We start from the raw sequence: 16,923 nt of genomic DNA, 5'->3' as shown, positions 1-16,923 counted from the left end.
GTCTTTCATTCATTAAACAAAAATAATAACCACCAACAAAATCTGTTTAGGAATCACCGTGTTTGGGAAGCTATTTGATTACTCACTGTGTTATATTTATTTGCATCATCTCTCTTGTTATATTTATTTGCATCATCTCTGTAAAGTGCCTTTATGGAACAGGTATGAGAAATAAGCTCTGTGGCTAAATGATGATTCTTGTGCAAGAAAACCCAATTATTTGTCCACTTGTAGCTGATATTACACCAACAATCTGTTCCTCGATGGCTACAAGCGATTTCAGTGGAAGTTAAGAATTTACACTTAGCAATTTAAAAAGAAACCATACAATCAGTGATGCAAAAATGGCATCATTGCTGGCCCAATGGACTTGAACATACTAAACTGTTCTGTAAGATACCTGGAAAATACTGAATTTTTTTTTTTTTCAATTTCACTTAAATGATTTTAGTGTCACTAGCATTACTTTCCTGTGCAAAAGATCTTTAAAAATACTGCGCCCAAATACACTACGAGGAACATAACAGCACTCTGGGCACTTTTGATCCATCTCATGGGTCATTCTCTTTTCAGCTTCAGGTAAATTCAGGCTAACCACCAAATACAGAAGTAAACAATAAGCATGAAAAGAGAAGGAGAGGGAAATAATGAAAGGAGAAATGAACAATTGAAACAAGAAGCAAACAAGGAAAGAAGACCAAAGTCTTTGTTTCTTTATATCCCACCTCCTTTCTGTCCAGCCTTTCATTTCTTTGCTATATCTCCACTGTTCAACTGCATCATCACAACTCCACTGTTCAGTTGCATCAGTGGAGAAAACACTCAGAAGCTCTCCACTGCAGTAGTATGGTGTTCAGAAGCCAGAGGTAAGTTATCAAACGAGCTGTCAGATCTCTTCTAATCATAAGGAAGTATCTTTTTCTTAGCTATTCTACAAGGCGTTTTAAAATTATTTTGTGAATGTGAACGTTAGAAAGATATGAAACCATTTATAATGGGCTAAACAAGCATAAATTAGTTTGTAAAGAAGAAGTTTTTGAGGAAGTAATTTTCCCAACTGAAGATTTTGGGGGATTCTTTTTCATATTGAAATCACTATCATTGGTTTTCACTTACTGCATCTGAAACCAACAGCAGTATCGTCATGTGCCAACAATCATGTTAATCAGCACGTCAACACAGTATGAACTTCCTAATGTAAAATTCAAAACTTGACAGAAATAGGTCAATGCACTATATGGTTTAACGAACAATGAAACCTACCCAACTTTATAGAAATGCAATTAAATGATCTGGATGGGTTGGAGAATCATACCTAGAAAAGCAGATGGTGAAACTGTGCCATTGCTCCGTGACACCATGACACTAATCCCAGTCTCAACAAATGGCACTGAAAAGTCAACCACTTCAGAGCGCTCTTCATTAATAGTGAGAGACCCCACAGCCATAACTGCACGATGATATACCACCTGATCCACAAAGAGAAGACACCACCAATATTACTCAGTAGAGAATGCCTCATTTCTCCAAAAGAATTAAAAACAAACATTGCTAAGTTCTTACTTAAGAGCTCTTTTACCTAACAGAACTTACTTCACCAATCATTCCATTCCACACATTATTGACTTTTTTGCCATGTTTCCCATTAGTCACCAAATACAGGTCATATGTGAACTTGACAGTTTTAGACAACTTCTTCAAGATATCGATGCAGAATCCTTTGCAGCACTTCTTTACGTTAGTTCCCTCATTAGTTGAGTTGCTGTCAACAGAGAAGAGAGATATAAACATTTCTACTGGGAAAAACAGAAGAACCACAACAGCAAAATTTAGCATACTGTGAAACAACATTTTGTCATACTTGTGAGCGACCATGTTTTACTGAATCAATGGAGAAATAATCCACAGGGTGCTTTATATGGTTGTCCTGGTTTCAGCTGGGATAGAGTTAATTTTCTTCCTAGTAGCTGGTATAGTGCTGTGTTTTAGATTTTAGTATGAGAATAATATTGATAACTCACTGATGTTTTGGCTGTTGCTAAGTGGTGTTTACACTGGTCAAGGACTTTTCAGCTTCCCCTGCTCTGCCAGGCGCACAAGAAGCTGGGAGGGGGCACAGCCAGGACAGCTGACCCCAGCTGCCCAAAGGGCTATTCCATACCATATGGCCTCATGCTCAGTATAGAAACTGGGGGGACTTGGCCGGGGGCAGCGACCGCTGCTCGGGGATGGGATGGGTGTCGGTCGGCAGGTGGTGAGGTGTTGCATTACTTGTTTTTTTTGTTTTTCCCTGGGTTTTGTTCCTCTCTCTCTCTCTCATTACTTTTCATTAAAAGTTGTTATTATTATTATTAATAATATTTCAATTATTAAACTGTTCTTATCTCAGCCCACGGGTTTTCTTACTTGAGCTTTTCCAATTCTCTCCCCCATCCTACCGGGAGGGGGGAGGGTGAGCAAGCAGCTGCGTAGTGCTTAGTTGCCAACTGGGTTAATCCACAACAATGGTCTTTGTAGATCTTACGAATCATAACGCAGTTGCTTGATGAGAGATAAATAGAAGATAATGGTAGACCTTGTATGACATGCTTTCTGCTGCAGTATCCAGCCTACTACACTTCACTTCTTCATCAAGAAATACAGTCTCCTCTTACTAATCTTTCTCTTAGGCTTAGATTAAACATTTATTACTTCTACTCTCAATACATAAGACTACATGTCATTTAGTACTTAGAGAACTTCCCAACATGTAAGCTATATAAAGGCAAAGCATTTCACCATACTGAAAATGGATGCTGCACCTTTTTCTGCACCTTGAGAAGGTGAATTTCAGGCCACCTTTGAGTCCAAAGATGAGGGCTTTCCCTTTGTTTTTTTTCTGAAATGTTCATTTCATGAACTCTAGAACTTTTTAGTATAAGCGTCTTCAGAAGCCAAGGCAATATTTTACAGCCTTTGAAAGAATTCAAAGTTAAAATAAAACTAGTTTAGAACTTGACTAAGTACAGTTGTGTAAAGAAAAAGTTTCTCTCAACTTCAGGAAGCATGTGCACAACCATTGAGCAGTCTCTGGAAATCTTCAGAAATATGCATTATATTGCCTAACATCTGCTCAGTAAAAAATGTTGTTATTATATTCAGTTCATAAATACGTAGAAGGAAGCACAGAATGGGTGAAACGACACTGATAAATGCACAATGAGAAAATTTCCACTGATTTCTAATGACTGCTCCAAAGTTACAGAGCAATCAAAGCAGGGGACTTTTCTCTAGATGGTATGTCACAGTGGTATTTTATGCTGGAGTAGTTTATCCTGTGCCAAATTTAAACATAAACATACATTTTCAATAGGAGACATTCTCAAATTGTTAAAGACTAATTAAAACAGGCTTATTTCAACGTAACTGGAAATAATTCAAAGAGGACTCATTAAAACAATCCTATTTTAGAATGCAATCTTCTTTCATGTGACTGAAAAGGGCTAATTCTAGTTGATTTTGAATTTACTATAAACTTACTATCTTGTCGTTAATTCAATGTGACTTACATGTATATAACCAGAACCTTTCAACTTATAAAAAAGGAAGATGTGCAAACAAGAGCATACCTTGTGGGAAAGGGAAAAAGAAAGAGTAAATGAAATACAGAAGGAAAAGTAAAGATAGGAAACAAGAGGGAAAGAACAGCAAAGTATCAGAAAACAATTATACAATGAAAGAAGCAAAGGAAAGAATTAATGAGAAAATAGTGGAATATATTTTGCACTCAGAAAAAAAAAAAAAAAGGAATGCTGTGTATTTACTTACTTAATTTTGACAAATTTACGACATGGCACGGTGTTTTTTTGGCAACTTTCCATCAAAGGATCCACATCCTCAACAATGACAAAGGGAGCCTCCTCCAGGGTGACAATACTCAAATGGTTATCGTCTGGGTCGCTGTCTGCAAAAGAGCTGTACCTTGGCCAGACAGAGTACTTCAGGCTCAGTGAGTTATTCTCCCATTTCCCCACCTGAAATGCCAAGATACACAGGCTGCTGATATCTGCTGGCTTGTTTTTGACAAATGAGATCTAATATTAAATGTTCTGGGATACAGGTACAGGAAATTGCATTGCAAAGACAGTTGACTTGGGGTTTTGTTATCAAAATTGCTTTAGAACTTTTTAGTAATTGCATGAAGTGAGAAAATGCACAGTGGTAAAGACAATGTTAGAAAATGGACTGTGGTAAAGGTAATGTTATTTTAAGAGATAACAGCTTTTTAAAGACCGGATGACAACAGTTAACACTACCTGTCACCTGGCTATAGCTGCACTGAAATTTGACAGAACAGCAACCAGATACTCCATTTGTAATCAGGACCAACTTGCAGTAATACGAAAACCGTTCTCAAAAAAAGAAAAAAAAAGAAAACTAACCCACACACACACATACACATCAAACTGATAACCAAAGTATCATAATATCATTTCTGTATCTTCTCAAAAGAGAAGACTTCTCTATCCTTATAGTTTGAAAAGCCATTGTGAAAGCCTTTACCCAGGGTTCCATCGCACCAGGGCTAGGCCAAACCAAGTTTTTAGTAAACACAAGTTCAATTGTGCATGGTTTAGTTCTTACTAGAAATAACGTATTTTATTCTGCTTTAGTTAATGTCAACTGTTGGGAGAGTTTAAGAAAGCATAGTTCACTTTACATTAAAATTGTCTATTTGTTTACTATTATAAATTATCCCTTTTAAATTAACCTACATTTCTTTCCACTTCCAGAACACCAGAAAGGGGCATATGATTTAAATATTTTGAGAACTCTAGCATTTTCTTCCTCAGATTGTGTTTAACTACTTTGTATCCATAAATCGAATTGCATGTTTTATCTGAGTAGCGATGACAGATAATATAAATGAGCTAGCCATCCACAAAATTTATAACCTAATGCATTTTAATAATTCTTCAGTTGCTTAAGCTTAAATGAATTATAACATAATCATGAGACTGCCAAAATATTTGTTTTGCAAGGAAAATGGTGGGAATTAACAGTACAATGAGAGACTCAGGTCCTAAAAAAACCTGTAAAAAAGTTGTCACCTACCTTCTGTCTTCTAAAGACTTTAAAATGAATCACAAAAATTCCCGAAGAACATGATTTATATCCATTCCTATTTAGGGAAGTATGTAAGCACATGCCCTTTGCAGTTTCCTTTCCATCCTGTTTAGAAGTCAAGTTTATAAGTCAAGTTTATTTGCTGAACTTTAATGTAGGAGGCAGAAATGCCAAATCTCTGTACACTTAAATTCAGAAATTCAAAATATCTCAAGGGAATAAGGAATTCACATCTAAATCGATGGGAACCAGGCACAGGATTTATACGTACAGTTCTAGTATGAAATTTAACCAAAACACAATGGATGAAGCCTTTGTGAGAAAAACTTTTTCATACACAGGGAAGTAAATTATTTAGCTCTGTATGAGACACTTATATTGCAAAAATAGTTTAATCGTCAAGTTATGGTATACAATTGCATTCACAGCAGAGGCTGTGTTGGTTTACGTTAGCTTACACAGTGTCGTTCCTATCTACGCCCTAAGTATGCCATGAAGTTGGCCATCTGGAATGGGGAGATTTCCATCCAGCTCAGTACTTCAGACAAACAGCAAACGTGCCAAGTAATACGATGAATTTCAGAAGTGGAAAATGTGCCCGACTGTCTGCCTATCCCAACCAGCAAGAAGAAACGACACGTGACTGAGGCTGAGTTGCATTTGTGTGTTCAGGACTATAGCAGTGGCAGCACCTGCCTTTCTAAATCACTCGATACAGGACTCCGGGAGGAGGCAGATCTGCCTAAGCCTGAAGCGCTTCCCTCTGCAAGCCAGCCCTGCACTTGCATCACTGTCACATGGACCAAGAGGAGTACGAGCTGCCCACAACAACACGAGTTCATCTGATCCTATCAAAAATGTAACGACCGTTTAGATGCTGTTAAAAGAGGAATCGTGATACTCTTTCGTACTTCAACCGGAGTAACTGCCATTTTATTGTTCTGAGGAGGATATAACCAGTCGTATTTTTAAACGGCTGAATTTGGGGAAAGAGTAATTTCTTTTGACAGTTTTATCTGTATGGAATTGTTATGTGTTGAGCGAATCTCTAAAGTTAGGTCCAAATTTTTTTTTATCTGTTGCCTTCCATGGATTTATCTCAATATTCACTCCTTGCAACCTTATTTTTAAAAAATAATTAAAAATTAAGACCTTGCCTTGGGTCTTAGGGGCATCTCTACTTCTCTGTCCAAAGAGGTCTACTGCTGCAGTCCTGGGGTGTCACAGTGACTTCATCTGGGCTTTATACGGTGCATAAATCGCATGACCATTGCATGTCATCCCTGCTACCACCGGTGCAATGAATAACCCACAGTGTCAGAAAGCACAATGAAAAAAAAGTACAAGAAAAAGATATCAATGCAGTGAAGAATGGTAGGAAAAGCAAAAGGCAGAAAAGCTCTGAAAATCCTCGCTGATGGCCTAAGAATGGCAAATGAGGAAGCGTAGGAATTAGAAAGAGCCTGTAGGTCACTCCTTTTGTTTGGGAAATGTTTCTGTTGGATTTGTTTGTTCTAATTAATAAATGGTTAGCACAGGTGTTGGCTTTGCTCTGCTGCTGATGCTGGACTCACAGGTGAACAGTTTCCATGTTTATTTGGGTTTTTTTATTTTAAAATAGCTGTACTGTTGAAGATTACATGTTACACTTCTATCATTCTGTTACAGTTTTGAATGATCAAAACACTTTTTTTTTCATTTATTTTAAGTGGAGGGAAAGAATTCAGTTTTATACAATTAAAGCACATAGTCAAAATATGGGAGGATTTTTATATTTATATTAGAAGCCTTTTAGCTTGTGCAGAACTAATTATAGCATTGTTATTAAGAATATGAATGGTATTAATTATTTACACAATGTTTTGCATCTTCCTATATTATTTAGTTCTTTCAACATCCTTGTGCAATTGACAGTATCCCTTTTTTACAGGGTGAAGGGTTGAAATGACACCAAAAAGCTGTAGAATAATAAAAACTAAAACATGAGCAGGTTCCTGTCGTAATAAAAAGAATTTATGAAATTGCATCCATACGTAGGTGTCCTGCAGGAGCAGCATTTATGTCATTTATAAAAGTCAGATCTAGTATTGGATTCAGTCAATATCTGTTTTGATTGCCTTTAAAACCTCAAATGCTTAGGGAAAAAAACAACAAGTTATAACAACTACACATGCTCATTGTATTTCAGAACATTATAAAGAGGTCTGCTTATAAAGTGTAAGAATTTGTGTGCAAACCCAAATGTCAAGTCCTTATTCAACACTGACTGTTAAAGTGGCTTACCTATGACAACAAAGCAAAATGTCTGAGTTAAAAAAAGCATGCCAAGTCCTGGTTTTGCCTGTGGAGGTCATTATAAATGCTGTAGAATATGAAAAAGTTCATATGTAAAATATGGAAAGTAGAATATGAAAAGTTCAGTTGCTGCTTTCAGTAGGAGACAATGGTGATATTTGAATAAACCATTTTACCGTGAAATAGTTTACCAACCCAGACATCTTCAAAATTCAATTGCCTCCAGTGTTTTGCAGCGCTGATTTTCAGTGTGCTACTTCGTGATCATTATAGCTACTGATGAAATGAACTAAACGTGGCATCCTCCGACCAAGTCCCAGCATCTAGATTTGAGGTAGAAGGTGTCTGTGTTTAAATTAGCATGCTTGCCTACTAATATTGGTATCCCTGATACGTATATTCTTTATGCAACATTTTCTAATTTTAATGACAAATGATTTGAACACTAGAACGCATTAATCTGCAGGTGAAACTACAAACCTGCAATACAGAACAGTAGTGAAAAGTAACTCTACATACTCTTAGCAGAGACCAGAAACAATTTTCATAGCCAGTCTATCAAAGACTAACAGGTCCACAAAAATAAAATAGTGGTAAACTTACATGTAGGATAGAAATACGCTGCCTCTACTGTGGAAATGTTATCACTACAGTGAAGAATTGCGGTCTTATTCTTTCCACCTGCAGCCTAAAACTTCTTACTTGTACTTGATCAGTCTCAAGGGAACTCTTTGCCATTCAGAAGCTTTTTCTTATCTCCTTAGTCTTCAAGCCATCACTGCTTGGGAAAGGGTAGCCAGAGGACACCAGGGAGTTAAAATACTGCACAGGCCTACCAAGTTGCCAAAATTATATTTTAATAGGGTGGGAGATGGGTAGAAGAGACCTTTTCTGAACATAATTTCCATTGTCCTAATTTCTTGAAAGAAAACAGTTCGGAAAGTGGGCTTTTTACTGTTCAAAACATAAACCCACCATTTGAAATAGCTTGTAAACAGAAATAAAGATGTTTTAATAAAGACGTTGCACTTACAGTTCTGGACTTGCTATCTAGAAATACATGTTAATTTATCAGAATATGTAGAGATAAATTTGAGGTGAAAGAATTTCAACCACTCCAATCTATTATTTTGTTTTGTTTTGTTTGCGTTACCGATTCACAGAATTTGAAATTTTAACTTTTTTTTCTCTGAAACAGAACGGAAACATTTTTAAGATTTCAAAACTTTGTGTCAGTCAGGATAATCTTTTCCTCTAGCTCCTGGAAGTAAGACTACTGCCCCAGAGAACTCAGCTGAAAGCACAGCTCATTAACAGTAGGCAGCCAGAGACATGTTCCAACCGCATCAAGAAGAATCTCACGTATTTGAGTTGGTGTGGCAGGCCCAGCCATCCTGAATTTAAAATGAAGCAAATATAAGATAAAACATTTATATCTGGTGTAGCCACTCCCTAATGACAGGAAATTTAGCTGTAGACGAATCAGGGCAGTTTGTTCAGTCTTGCCTGCATCCCTTTCCTCACCTATTCCTTTCCTCTTTCCTGGAAGATTAAGAATATTTAAGATCCCCATCAATACCCATTTTGGTGTAACACAAAGTCGTCTTCACCTGCAACCATTTGCTGTTTCAAAATCTCATGTACTGAGGAATCATTTCCTTAGCACCTCTAGGCACACGTAGAACATGGGGAAAATATAGCTATTTTGGTAAAATGTGTTCTGTAAAATCTCTTTTTCATTTAGGTAACATGACTTTTTTAGAATGACAACCATTTAATAGAGTATTAAATAAAGTACAGGAGGAACATTTGGAATTCTGGAGTATGCAACCTGAAAGATGAAACTACTGAATCGTTCAAAGACAGGTCTGAAAATTTGATTTATGCTCCAACCTTAAACCCAATTAACTATTGAGAATACCATGCTTAGAATAGCAGGCTTAGAGTGCAAAGCGCACAAAAGTGTGTCAGAAAGAGAGCTCTCCTGCTTAGACCTCCTAAGAATCCAATTAATATTACTAGACAAATTAAAAGTGAAAATGAGCTTATTCTCAGCAGATACAATGGAATATCTGTGTTGCTAGATTCAAAAATGGAGGGGGAAGGTAAAACTGCATTAAGAAAGATTTTAAAGTGATAAACACAGTAGTGTGTATTTGTAAAACAAACATTTTTTAAAAAGAAAACTCGAGCTGAGGATAACGCTCAAAAAATGCAGACATGCTCCATTACAGAACTGTCAAAAACTGTATGCAAATACTTTTACTCTACTGTGTGGAAATGCCATGAAATATCCAGAGATTTATGACAAATTTCTGTCATTCCTAGTTGGACTGATAATGATGTGGCCTCAATCCTAGAGAAATACAGAAGATGGCCCTTACTTGAAAAAAGGGCAATAGAATAATTTTTGGGAAAGATCCTGGCCCAAATTATAAAAATCCTTATTTATGGCCAAAAGACTGGGACTCTCATAAAAAAACCAGTTTCAACAGTGAATCAAACCCTTGATTCACTATTGTAGGTGCAAAACTCAGCTTCAAGTACAGACTTGCAATGGTACATATACCATTGTATCTCTTTTGAACTTGTACATTCTTTCCTATTTTCTCCATCTTCATACACAGTCTGGAATATTCCCTTTGGTTTAATCTCTACAGGATACAGGAAAGAAAGCAGAAAATAGCTGAGAGCACGGCAGAGTTTGTTTGATGTCAGACTGAATTAGCAATCATAGGGTCCTCATCTCATCCACCTTTGTCTAAAGCACCTTAAAAACTCACTGTATTATAGATGGTTTGACCACCTTTGCATGCCTATTTATCTTTTGAAGATTGCAGCCAAGCAGGGTGATAATGAAGTACTCGGTGTGTTTCTGTGTAAGAGCTAGATAAATACAGCTAGCCTACGACAGACAGACAACTTGCAAAGTTACGCATTGCTGTACCTCACAGACCCCTCTCCCACTGCACTCTAAAGCAGCCTCTACATAATATGAGGATGACTGACATAATCCTAATCACACATCCTCCCAGAGACCATCGAATCAGAGAAAAAGAGCAGGGCCAGAACCTGAGCAGAGAGAGAAAAGAGCAGAGTATGTTCTCCCTTGTGTGCCAATGCTGGCACGAAAAGAAAGTCTGTCACACCGGCATCTCTCATGGAAAACAAACAAATAACTCGGTCCTCTCACCCTCTTCCCAGCAGATGGGAACTGTACGCAATACACAGTCATCATCCTTTTGCAAGAAAAAATGTTACATGACAACATGGATACTAAATGCACTTCTAGGACTACACGACCAAACCTTTGAAAAGAGAAAAACGTTCGGGGATGTTCTTTCTACACTAAACACACACACATATATCACAAACATACTTTTTGAGCTGTCTCACTTTTGTGAAGAAAATAATGCTGAGCAAATGCAAAATCTAACTCATCTTGCATTAGAGAAAAACTATTTATTACTTTTGTTTCATCACACTTTTCCACTTACAAGGAAGAGCTACTCTGGCAAGATTTAAGTCAATAACTAGAAAGCATAAATTGAGTTTGTTGGGTTAGCAATAAGGGGCAGCTGCAGAACAAAGCACAAGAGCAAAATCCTTCCTCCAGAAACAGCATCTGTTGTGGACCTTCTGCTGCAAACCTTCATGTCGCTTCGCGTTTCTGAAGGTCCGTATTTCACAATGACACTCTAAATTTAAATGACAAAAGATGATGCGAGCACTTTCATGTCTTATTAATAGGGAGTCTTTTACAGTCCTGAGTGGTTTGAAGACATACATTTAAAGACTTTGAAGTTTTCAAAATTTGCTGCAAAATCTCATATGGGATATGCAAATGTACTGCTCTTCCCTCGTGGCTGCTCCCTACGCTGCCAGGAAGACACCACTACTGCGACCAGCAGGGCTCCAAGGAAAACACAGGACCCAGAGAGATTATAAACAAACAGGAGGGGAAAGAAAAGCTACTGCCTCCTGTAGCCTCATTCTTCAATACAGAATCAGTAATTAGCACTCACCAAATCCTCAGTGGTTGGTATAGTTTTGGTACTGGGAAATGTCCCAAATGACTCTGTGTAGCGCAAGAGTTCAACCTCATGCCAGAGAAGCCCTTGTATGAGTTGATTATGTCATTAGAAAGGAAAAGAGCTGAACAAATCGACAGCCCCGTCCTCCGCCTCCCAGTGAGGGCAGACTTTTTGTCACCTCTGCAGCCAGTGAAGATCTTACAGCTCTCCAGAAATGTCCAGATCGCCACACCTTTCCCTCCAGAGAGGAAGAGCTGCCCTGAAAGTCTTCCTACTCTTTAATCTCCTCTCTAATATTAGCTGTAAAGAACAGGAGCAAAGCACATTTTACCACCGCTTTCTATGGTAGCTGTGATTCCTTTACAGCAGCGGAGAGGAGGCAACCATCCTCCTTGGGAATGCCGGATTTAAGAAATGCTGCATAATAATTGCCGCAATTCAAACGATTCAGTACAGTAAAGGTCAAAGGAAAAGCCTTTAGGCTAAGTGAAAGCTCACTGATACAGAAACAATATGCAATTTTCACTTGACAGTAAGTGTCAGGATAGGCATATTTACAGGAAGACTAAATACACTAAGCAACAAGGATGCAACAAAGAAAATGACAACCCAACAGATGTTAAAGAGCATGCTGTGTCTGCTATGGGCAAAGATAATATATCATGTTAGGCCACAGAGCTACTGACAAAAGATATACCAGCAAATGGATTATTAGATCATGCAATTTCATCTGTTCTAGTTAAAATATATGCATTTTTTCACAACTTTTAGGGAATGTCTATCATGAGGCATCAGGATCCTTCAGCTGCCACGACCCCCACTCTGAAATCAATCGAGATTTTGCAAGAAACTACCCTGTACCATCTCAGTGACTTTGCATTATCACAGTAGTCTGACAAAAAGCTCTGTCAGCAATCTGAGTGTTAGGTTTTTCAGTCCTTGTCCAGTGAAGTTTCAGCTATACCATTAGATACGATAGCTGCCTTTTCTCGGCTACATGACGGTGGATGTTAGTAGCCAGATGGAGCTCTCTGTGAAGACCTTGGTTCATTTATTCCAGGCAGGAATTGCGAACCCTCTGCCCACTCATTCCTGCTTAGATACAAATGTGTACAACCTCACACAGAGCTTGTAAATCTGGCATAGGCTAGTTAATCAGAGCAAAATCAAGTTCTACATTAAATCCTGCATTAATAGAAAGTTAAATATGATTGGTTACATTTAGAATAAACCTGGATGTAAGTAGCAGTTCTTGCAGTGGCATTTAACTAGCAATTGTGCCATGCAGTACTTGTTACTCCTGCTTCTTGTAAAAATTCATTGGCTACAAAAATGTAGGACACATATCTCACAAATTCACCCAGAATACAGACCACCATGGTAATTTTATCTGTATCTATCTGGGAGCACCAGTAGAAATTGTTTTTACCCTGGAACTCATCTTTACAGAGGGAATACACTCATCTTTAAATGCTATACAGTCCTCCCTACCTTACTTAATATATATGATATGCACAGCTAATTAAACCGCCTAATTTTGCCACTGCTAATTATATTCTAGTATCTGATTTTAATATTGAATTGATTGGTTTTATTTCCACATTAAAAAAAAAAAAGACTACCAGACTGTGAAGTTTGCAACTCACTGAAGTTAATGGGCTGGGTGAGACATCCAGGTCACACCTCACTGAGATAAGCTTCATAGGGGAGTTGCAGCTGGTAGCGCTGGACCTCTGAGGACTTTTTAGCACCAGCACAGTGTTCCTGCAGTGCTTTGGTGATATTTGGGCAACGCTGTTAACTCTGGCAAATTTATCAAGTTTCACTGAAAGAAGCACATTAAGCTTGTCTTCTTAAAAATCTCTTGCCTGAGAACAGCAGCCCCTTTGCCTGTCAAGCTTAGCAGCAAGAATATGAATGTTGATGTCAGAAGTTTGAGTAGCTGCTTTAGGATCTGTCAAAATATCTTGCTGGATGCCAACATGCCCAAAAGTGATTTTCAGTCTTCAAACTATTATCATCCAACCAGCTTTTTTCACAATCTGATATGGGACAAATCCCTCAGTCAACCCCATTTACATGCGAAGTTACCACTTCAAAGTTTTGATACTGAGTCATTTGTAAAGGAAAAGGAACTTATTTTCCTAGGGGTAAGACGTATGCTCTTCAACTATGGTTGAATGGATTTTCTATAACCTCAAGCCTCAAGTATATCAATTTCAAGACCAAGGAAAAATTGCATTTAAGTAAAAGCAGATTATTATACTAAAACCTAAGAAAACTGAGTCTTAATATTAAATCTTGTATTTTCAGAAGAATACCAAGTAAAAAAATCTTCACATAAACCACAATTACTCTTTCTTACATAAATAATAAAGTAGCTACTCGCAATTTCTATGTACATTAGTTACATTACAAGGATTAGCAGGCTGTTGCATTGTCAGTTTTTCACGAGTAAATCATTTAATTAGATTCTAGGACTTGATGTTTTCCATATAGGATTGAGGATATTTAATAAGACTTCAGTGAAACAATTCTGTGATACTCATTGCAATACTGTAATTGGAAGTAAAAGCATGTGCCTGTCTGGAAACTCAGAGCAGGAAATGTTAGATCTCAGATGAGTAACTTTGACAGTTTTGAAATTGAGCAAAACAGTGCAAGGAGAAAGGAACAAGGAGAAAGAAATTGGCTAAGAGATATGGGGTGAGAAATGCAACTTGGAAAGAATGTCGAGACAGCACTAGAGAGATGTTCAAATAAACCAGGGGGTGGGCAAGGGCCTTCCCATGTCTCTAAGTCAGAGGAACTGTCCTATTATTTCTGAAGTGCACAGTGACGCTCTGTTGATATAAATGTGGCGTGCTCCGAGATAGCCGAGAGCTACCTCCAGCTTGCCAGGGTAATTGATTAGTCAGTTTATTTGTCTTCATCCACAGAGGCAGGGATCAGCTTGTGGTCAGAAGAATAATTCTGGTGGTGACAGCCCGTTCTTGGCTGCCTTTCACTTCTCCCCTCTGACATAATTAAACCTGGCCCCCTTCCCATAGTCCTACGATAGAGAAGCAGACACGAAAGCCACAGCTAGGGGCAGGCTGTCTTTACCAAAGTAACTCATCTGGCCTGCTACTACAAGGGCTCTAAAGCAAAGGGGCAGCTAGGAGCAGAAGCATAAACTGTTTTCAGGGCAGGAGCCTCCCTTCAGTCACTCTTTTTTTCCTCCTAGAAGCCCCTCAAACACGACAAGGAGCAAGGAAGGGATCTACCAAATGGAAAACTGCACAGGCAACCTAAGCATCAGCCTACAGAGTCTTGTAGCCCAGCGCAGCAGGTGGAGCATGCGCCGCTGCTGTACAACACGCACGGTTAGATACAGCAAATCCTGCACCAAATCTTCCATTCTCTGATCGGGGAGTCACTTGAAGGTTAGAACAGGCTCAAGTTATTTCTTGGAAATAATGTCGGTTCATATATACAGCATTTCTTTGCTGTTGTTAGCTCATTTTTCAAAAACATCAAGCCTATCTTCCCTTGTCCTTTGAATGGTCTCTCTAGAGAAGTTCAAGGTACAAAATGTATGAAATTATTATACCATAAGCATTGTTGGCTGCCTCTCTAACCATTTTCTCCCTTTGGTGCCTCATACTAATATTCCCCAAGTAGTATAATATTTTTTCCAGAACATTATACACGATATGCAGACTGCTGAAGAATTTTAAAATAGGGTACGAAATTTTCATAATGGTTACTGAGCAAAAGATTCCTCCAAAGATTCAGATTGACACATTTGGATAGGATTAAATTTATCCAGAGAATTAAATTTGCATCAAATGAGCATAAAGAAATACATAGCATAATCTAGGACTAGTCTCTGTGTTTTTGCATGACTAGCATATTTACTGAGATGTCCTTCAGTAATTCTTATTTTGTCATTATTATTCAACATCATGAAGACTCTTGCAGTCTTATAAACTGGAGTTTTAAGTTGATTTTATGGGATCCTAAAATGATAAGAAAAAGAGTTCATAGATTTCAGCAGCCATTTAGATAATGCAGGATCATGCTTTATGAATTTAAAATAAAACTGGTGGATGATACACATGTATTTTTTCCTACAGTCTCATATTGCAAACAGTTTCTAAGCTCCCCTGTTTTTAAAACATGGGACACAGATAACCTGCAAAATTCAGAGCCAAAACAATCACAGGCTGAGGTGGGAGTTTTAAAGAAAAAACGCTCATGATAAACTTTTTCTTTTCTTACTCACATATATGATTAACCCTGATATTAAGACACTTTTCCTTCTAGTCTATATAGAGGTTTATGGAGAGCACTTGCCTACCAGGAGAACACAAGGCAAGATTCTGATTTTTTTAGGCAAACGTTAGAGGGATTATCCTCCAATTCAACAGGAATTTCACAGTTTAAAACAAAAACTGTACTTTTACTCTAAAATCTGACAAAGAATACAAAACCAAGCAAATAAAAGGACTGGAGTTGTCAAGATATACAAATCCATCCAAATTTAGATAGTTAAGGCACAAGTTTCTGGAGATTTTTCAGTCATCCATTTTATTTTACTAAATTGTAAGAAGAAATGCAAGGTGTGTTTCACAGAAATCTTCTGAAATCCACGTGGCTTGTCTTCACTGATATGTTGCTTTCCCTGTTAAAACTCCTTAGACCTACTCAGAATAAGGTAAAATTATCTTTTCTGAACTGTTGTGACAAACCTGCTACAGCAGAATATCATCGACATCCATGACGTTAATCTGTCTACTTGTCATTAATAGGGTTCTACCAAGTCTCTCCTCTCCCGTCTTCCACCCAGAGGCAATGCTCACCTTTTCCCATTCGCGATCGTTGTTCAGCACTATCACCACCAGCCTGGGGTGTGCTTGATAACCATCTGCTGTGAAGGACAAATCTTTACCTTCCCAAGTCACGTTCATCATAAACCTAGAAGGCAAGGAAAAAAAGTTCATTGAAAAATTAATGAGCTATCCAGCAGTTAATGAGCAAGCTAGTTCAGTCATCAGAACCACAGATGAAATACATGCCCCAAATACTGTTAATGCTGTGAAAAGCCTACGTTTGCAGCATGGGGAGTCTGAGCATTTCAAGGCAGTCCAGAGCAGAAGACAAAGCAAAATATTGTTTACATATGATTTTTAATGCAGACATCATTTTTGAAGCAGCTTCCACACTATATATGACCTGTACATTCCATGAATAATCTTTCTGGCACTTTGCACAACCTCACCGGTTTTTCAGGACCATTTTAAACATGTTTACATCAGCTCTGTATGTAGCATTATACTATTGTCTCACTAGAGTAAAACTCAGAGGTAAGTGCATCTCCTCTGGCTTTACCTGTTTACACCTCCAAGAGTCCTGTCAGCCCTTCCCGACACTGTAGCTATACACAGCATCTTTGTGACACTTGGATAAATTCCACTAATGCCTTCAGCCAAAACCAGACACGAAA

General features: G+C 38.0%; 1 protein-coding gene across 1 annotated transcript in view; it reads right to left on the bottom strand.

The window, feature by feature from the left end:
- The window catches only part of GRIN2A (glutamate ionotropic receptor NMDA type subunit 2A), a 196,265-nt gene that overhangs the window by 50,710 nt on the left and 128,632 nt on the right, over positions 1-16,923 (bottom strand). Inside the window, exons 4-7 of the mRNA XM_072878469.1 lie at positions 16,280-16,394; positions 3,808-4,013; positions 1,594-1,762; positions 1,316-1,469 (exon numbers count right to left, since the gene is read on the bottom strand). Coding sequence (XP_072734570.1) covers positions 1,316-1,469; positions 1,594-1,762; positions 3,808-4,013; positions 16,280-16,394 — 644 coding nt within the window. The remainder of the gene's footprint in view (positions 1-1,315; positions 1,470-1,593; positions 1,763-3,807; positions 4,014-16,279; positions 16,395-16,923) is intronic.

This window comes from Ciconia boyciana, chromosome 13 (assembly GCF_034638445.1).
Source record: "Ciconia boyciana chromosome 13, ASM3463844v1, whole genome shotgun sequence".
Taxonomy (NCBI): Eukaryota; Metazoa; Chordata; class Aves; order Ciconiiformes; family Ciconiidae; genus Ciconia; species Ciconia boyciana.
The sequence above is the reverse complement of the archived record's forward strand: the minus strand, read 5'-3'. Positions and strand labels throughout refer to the sequence as shown.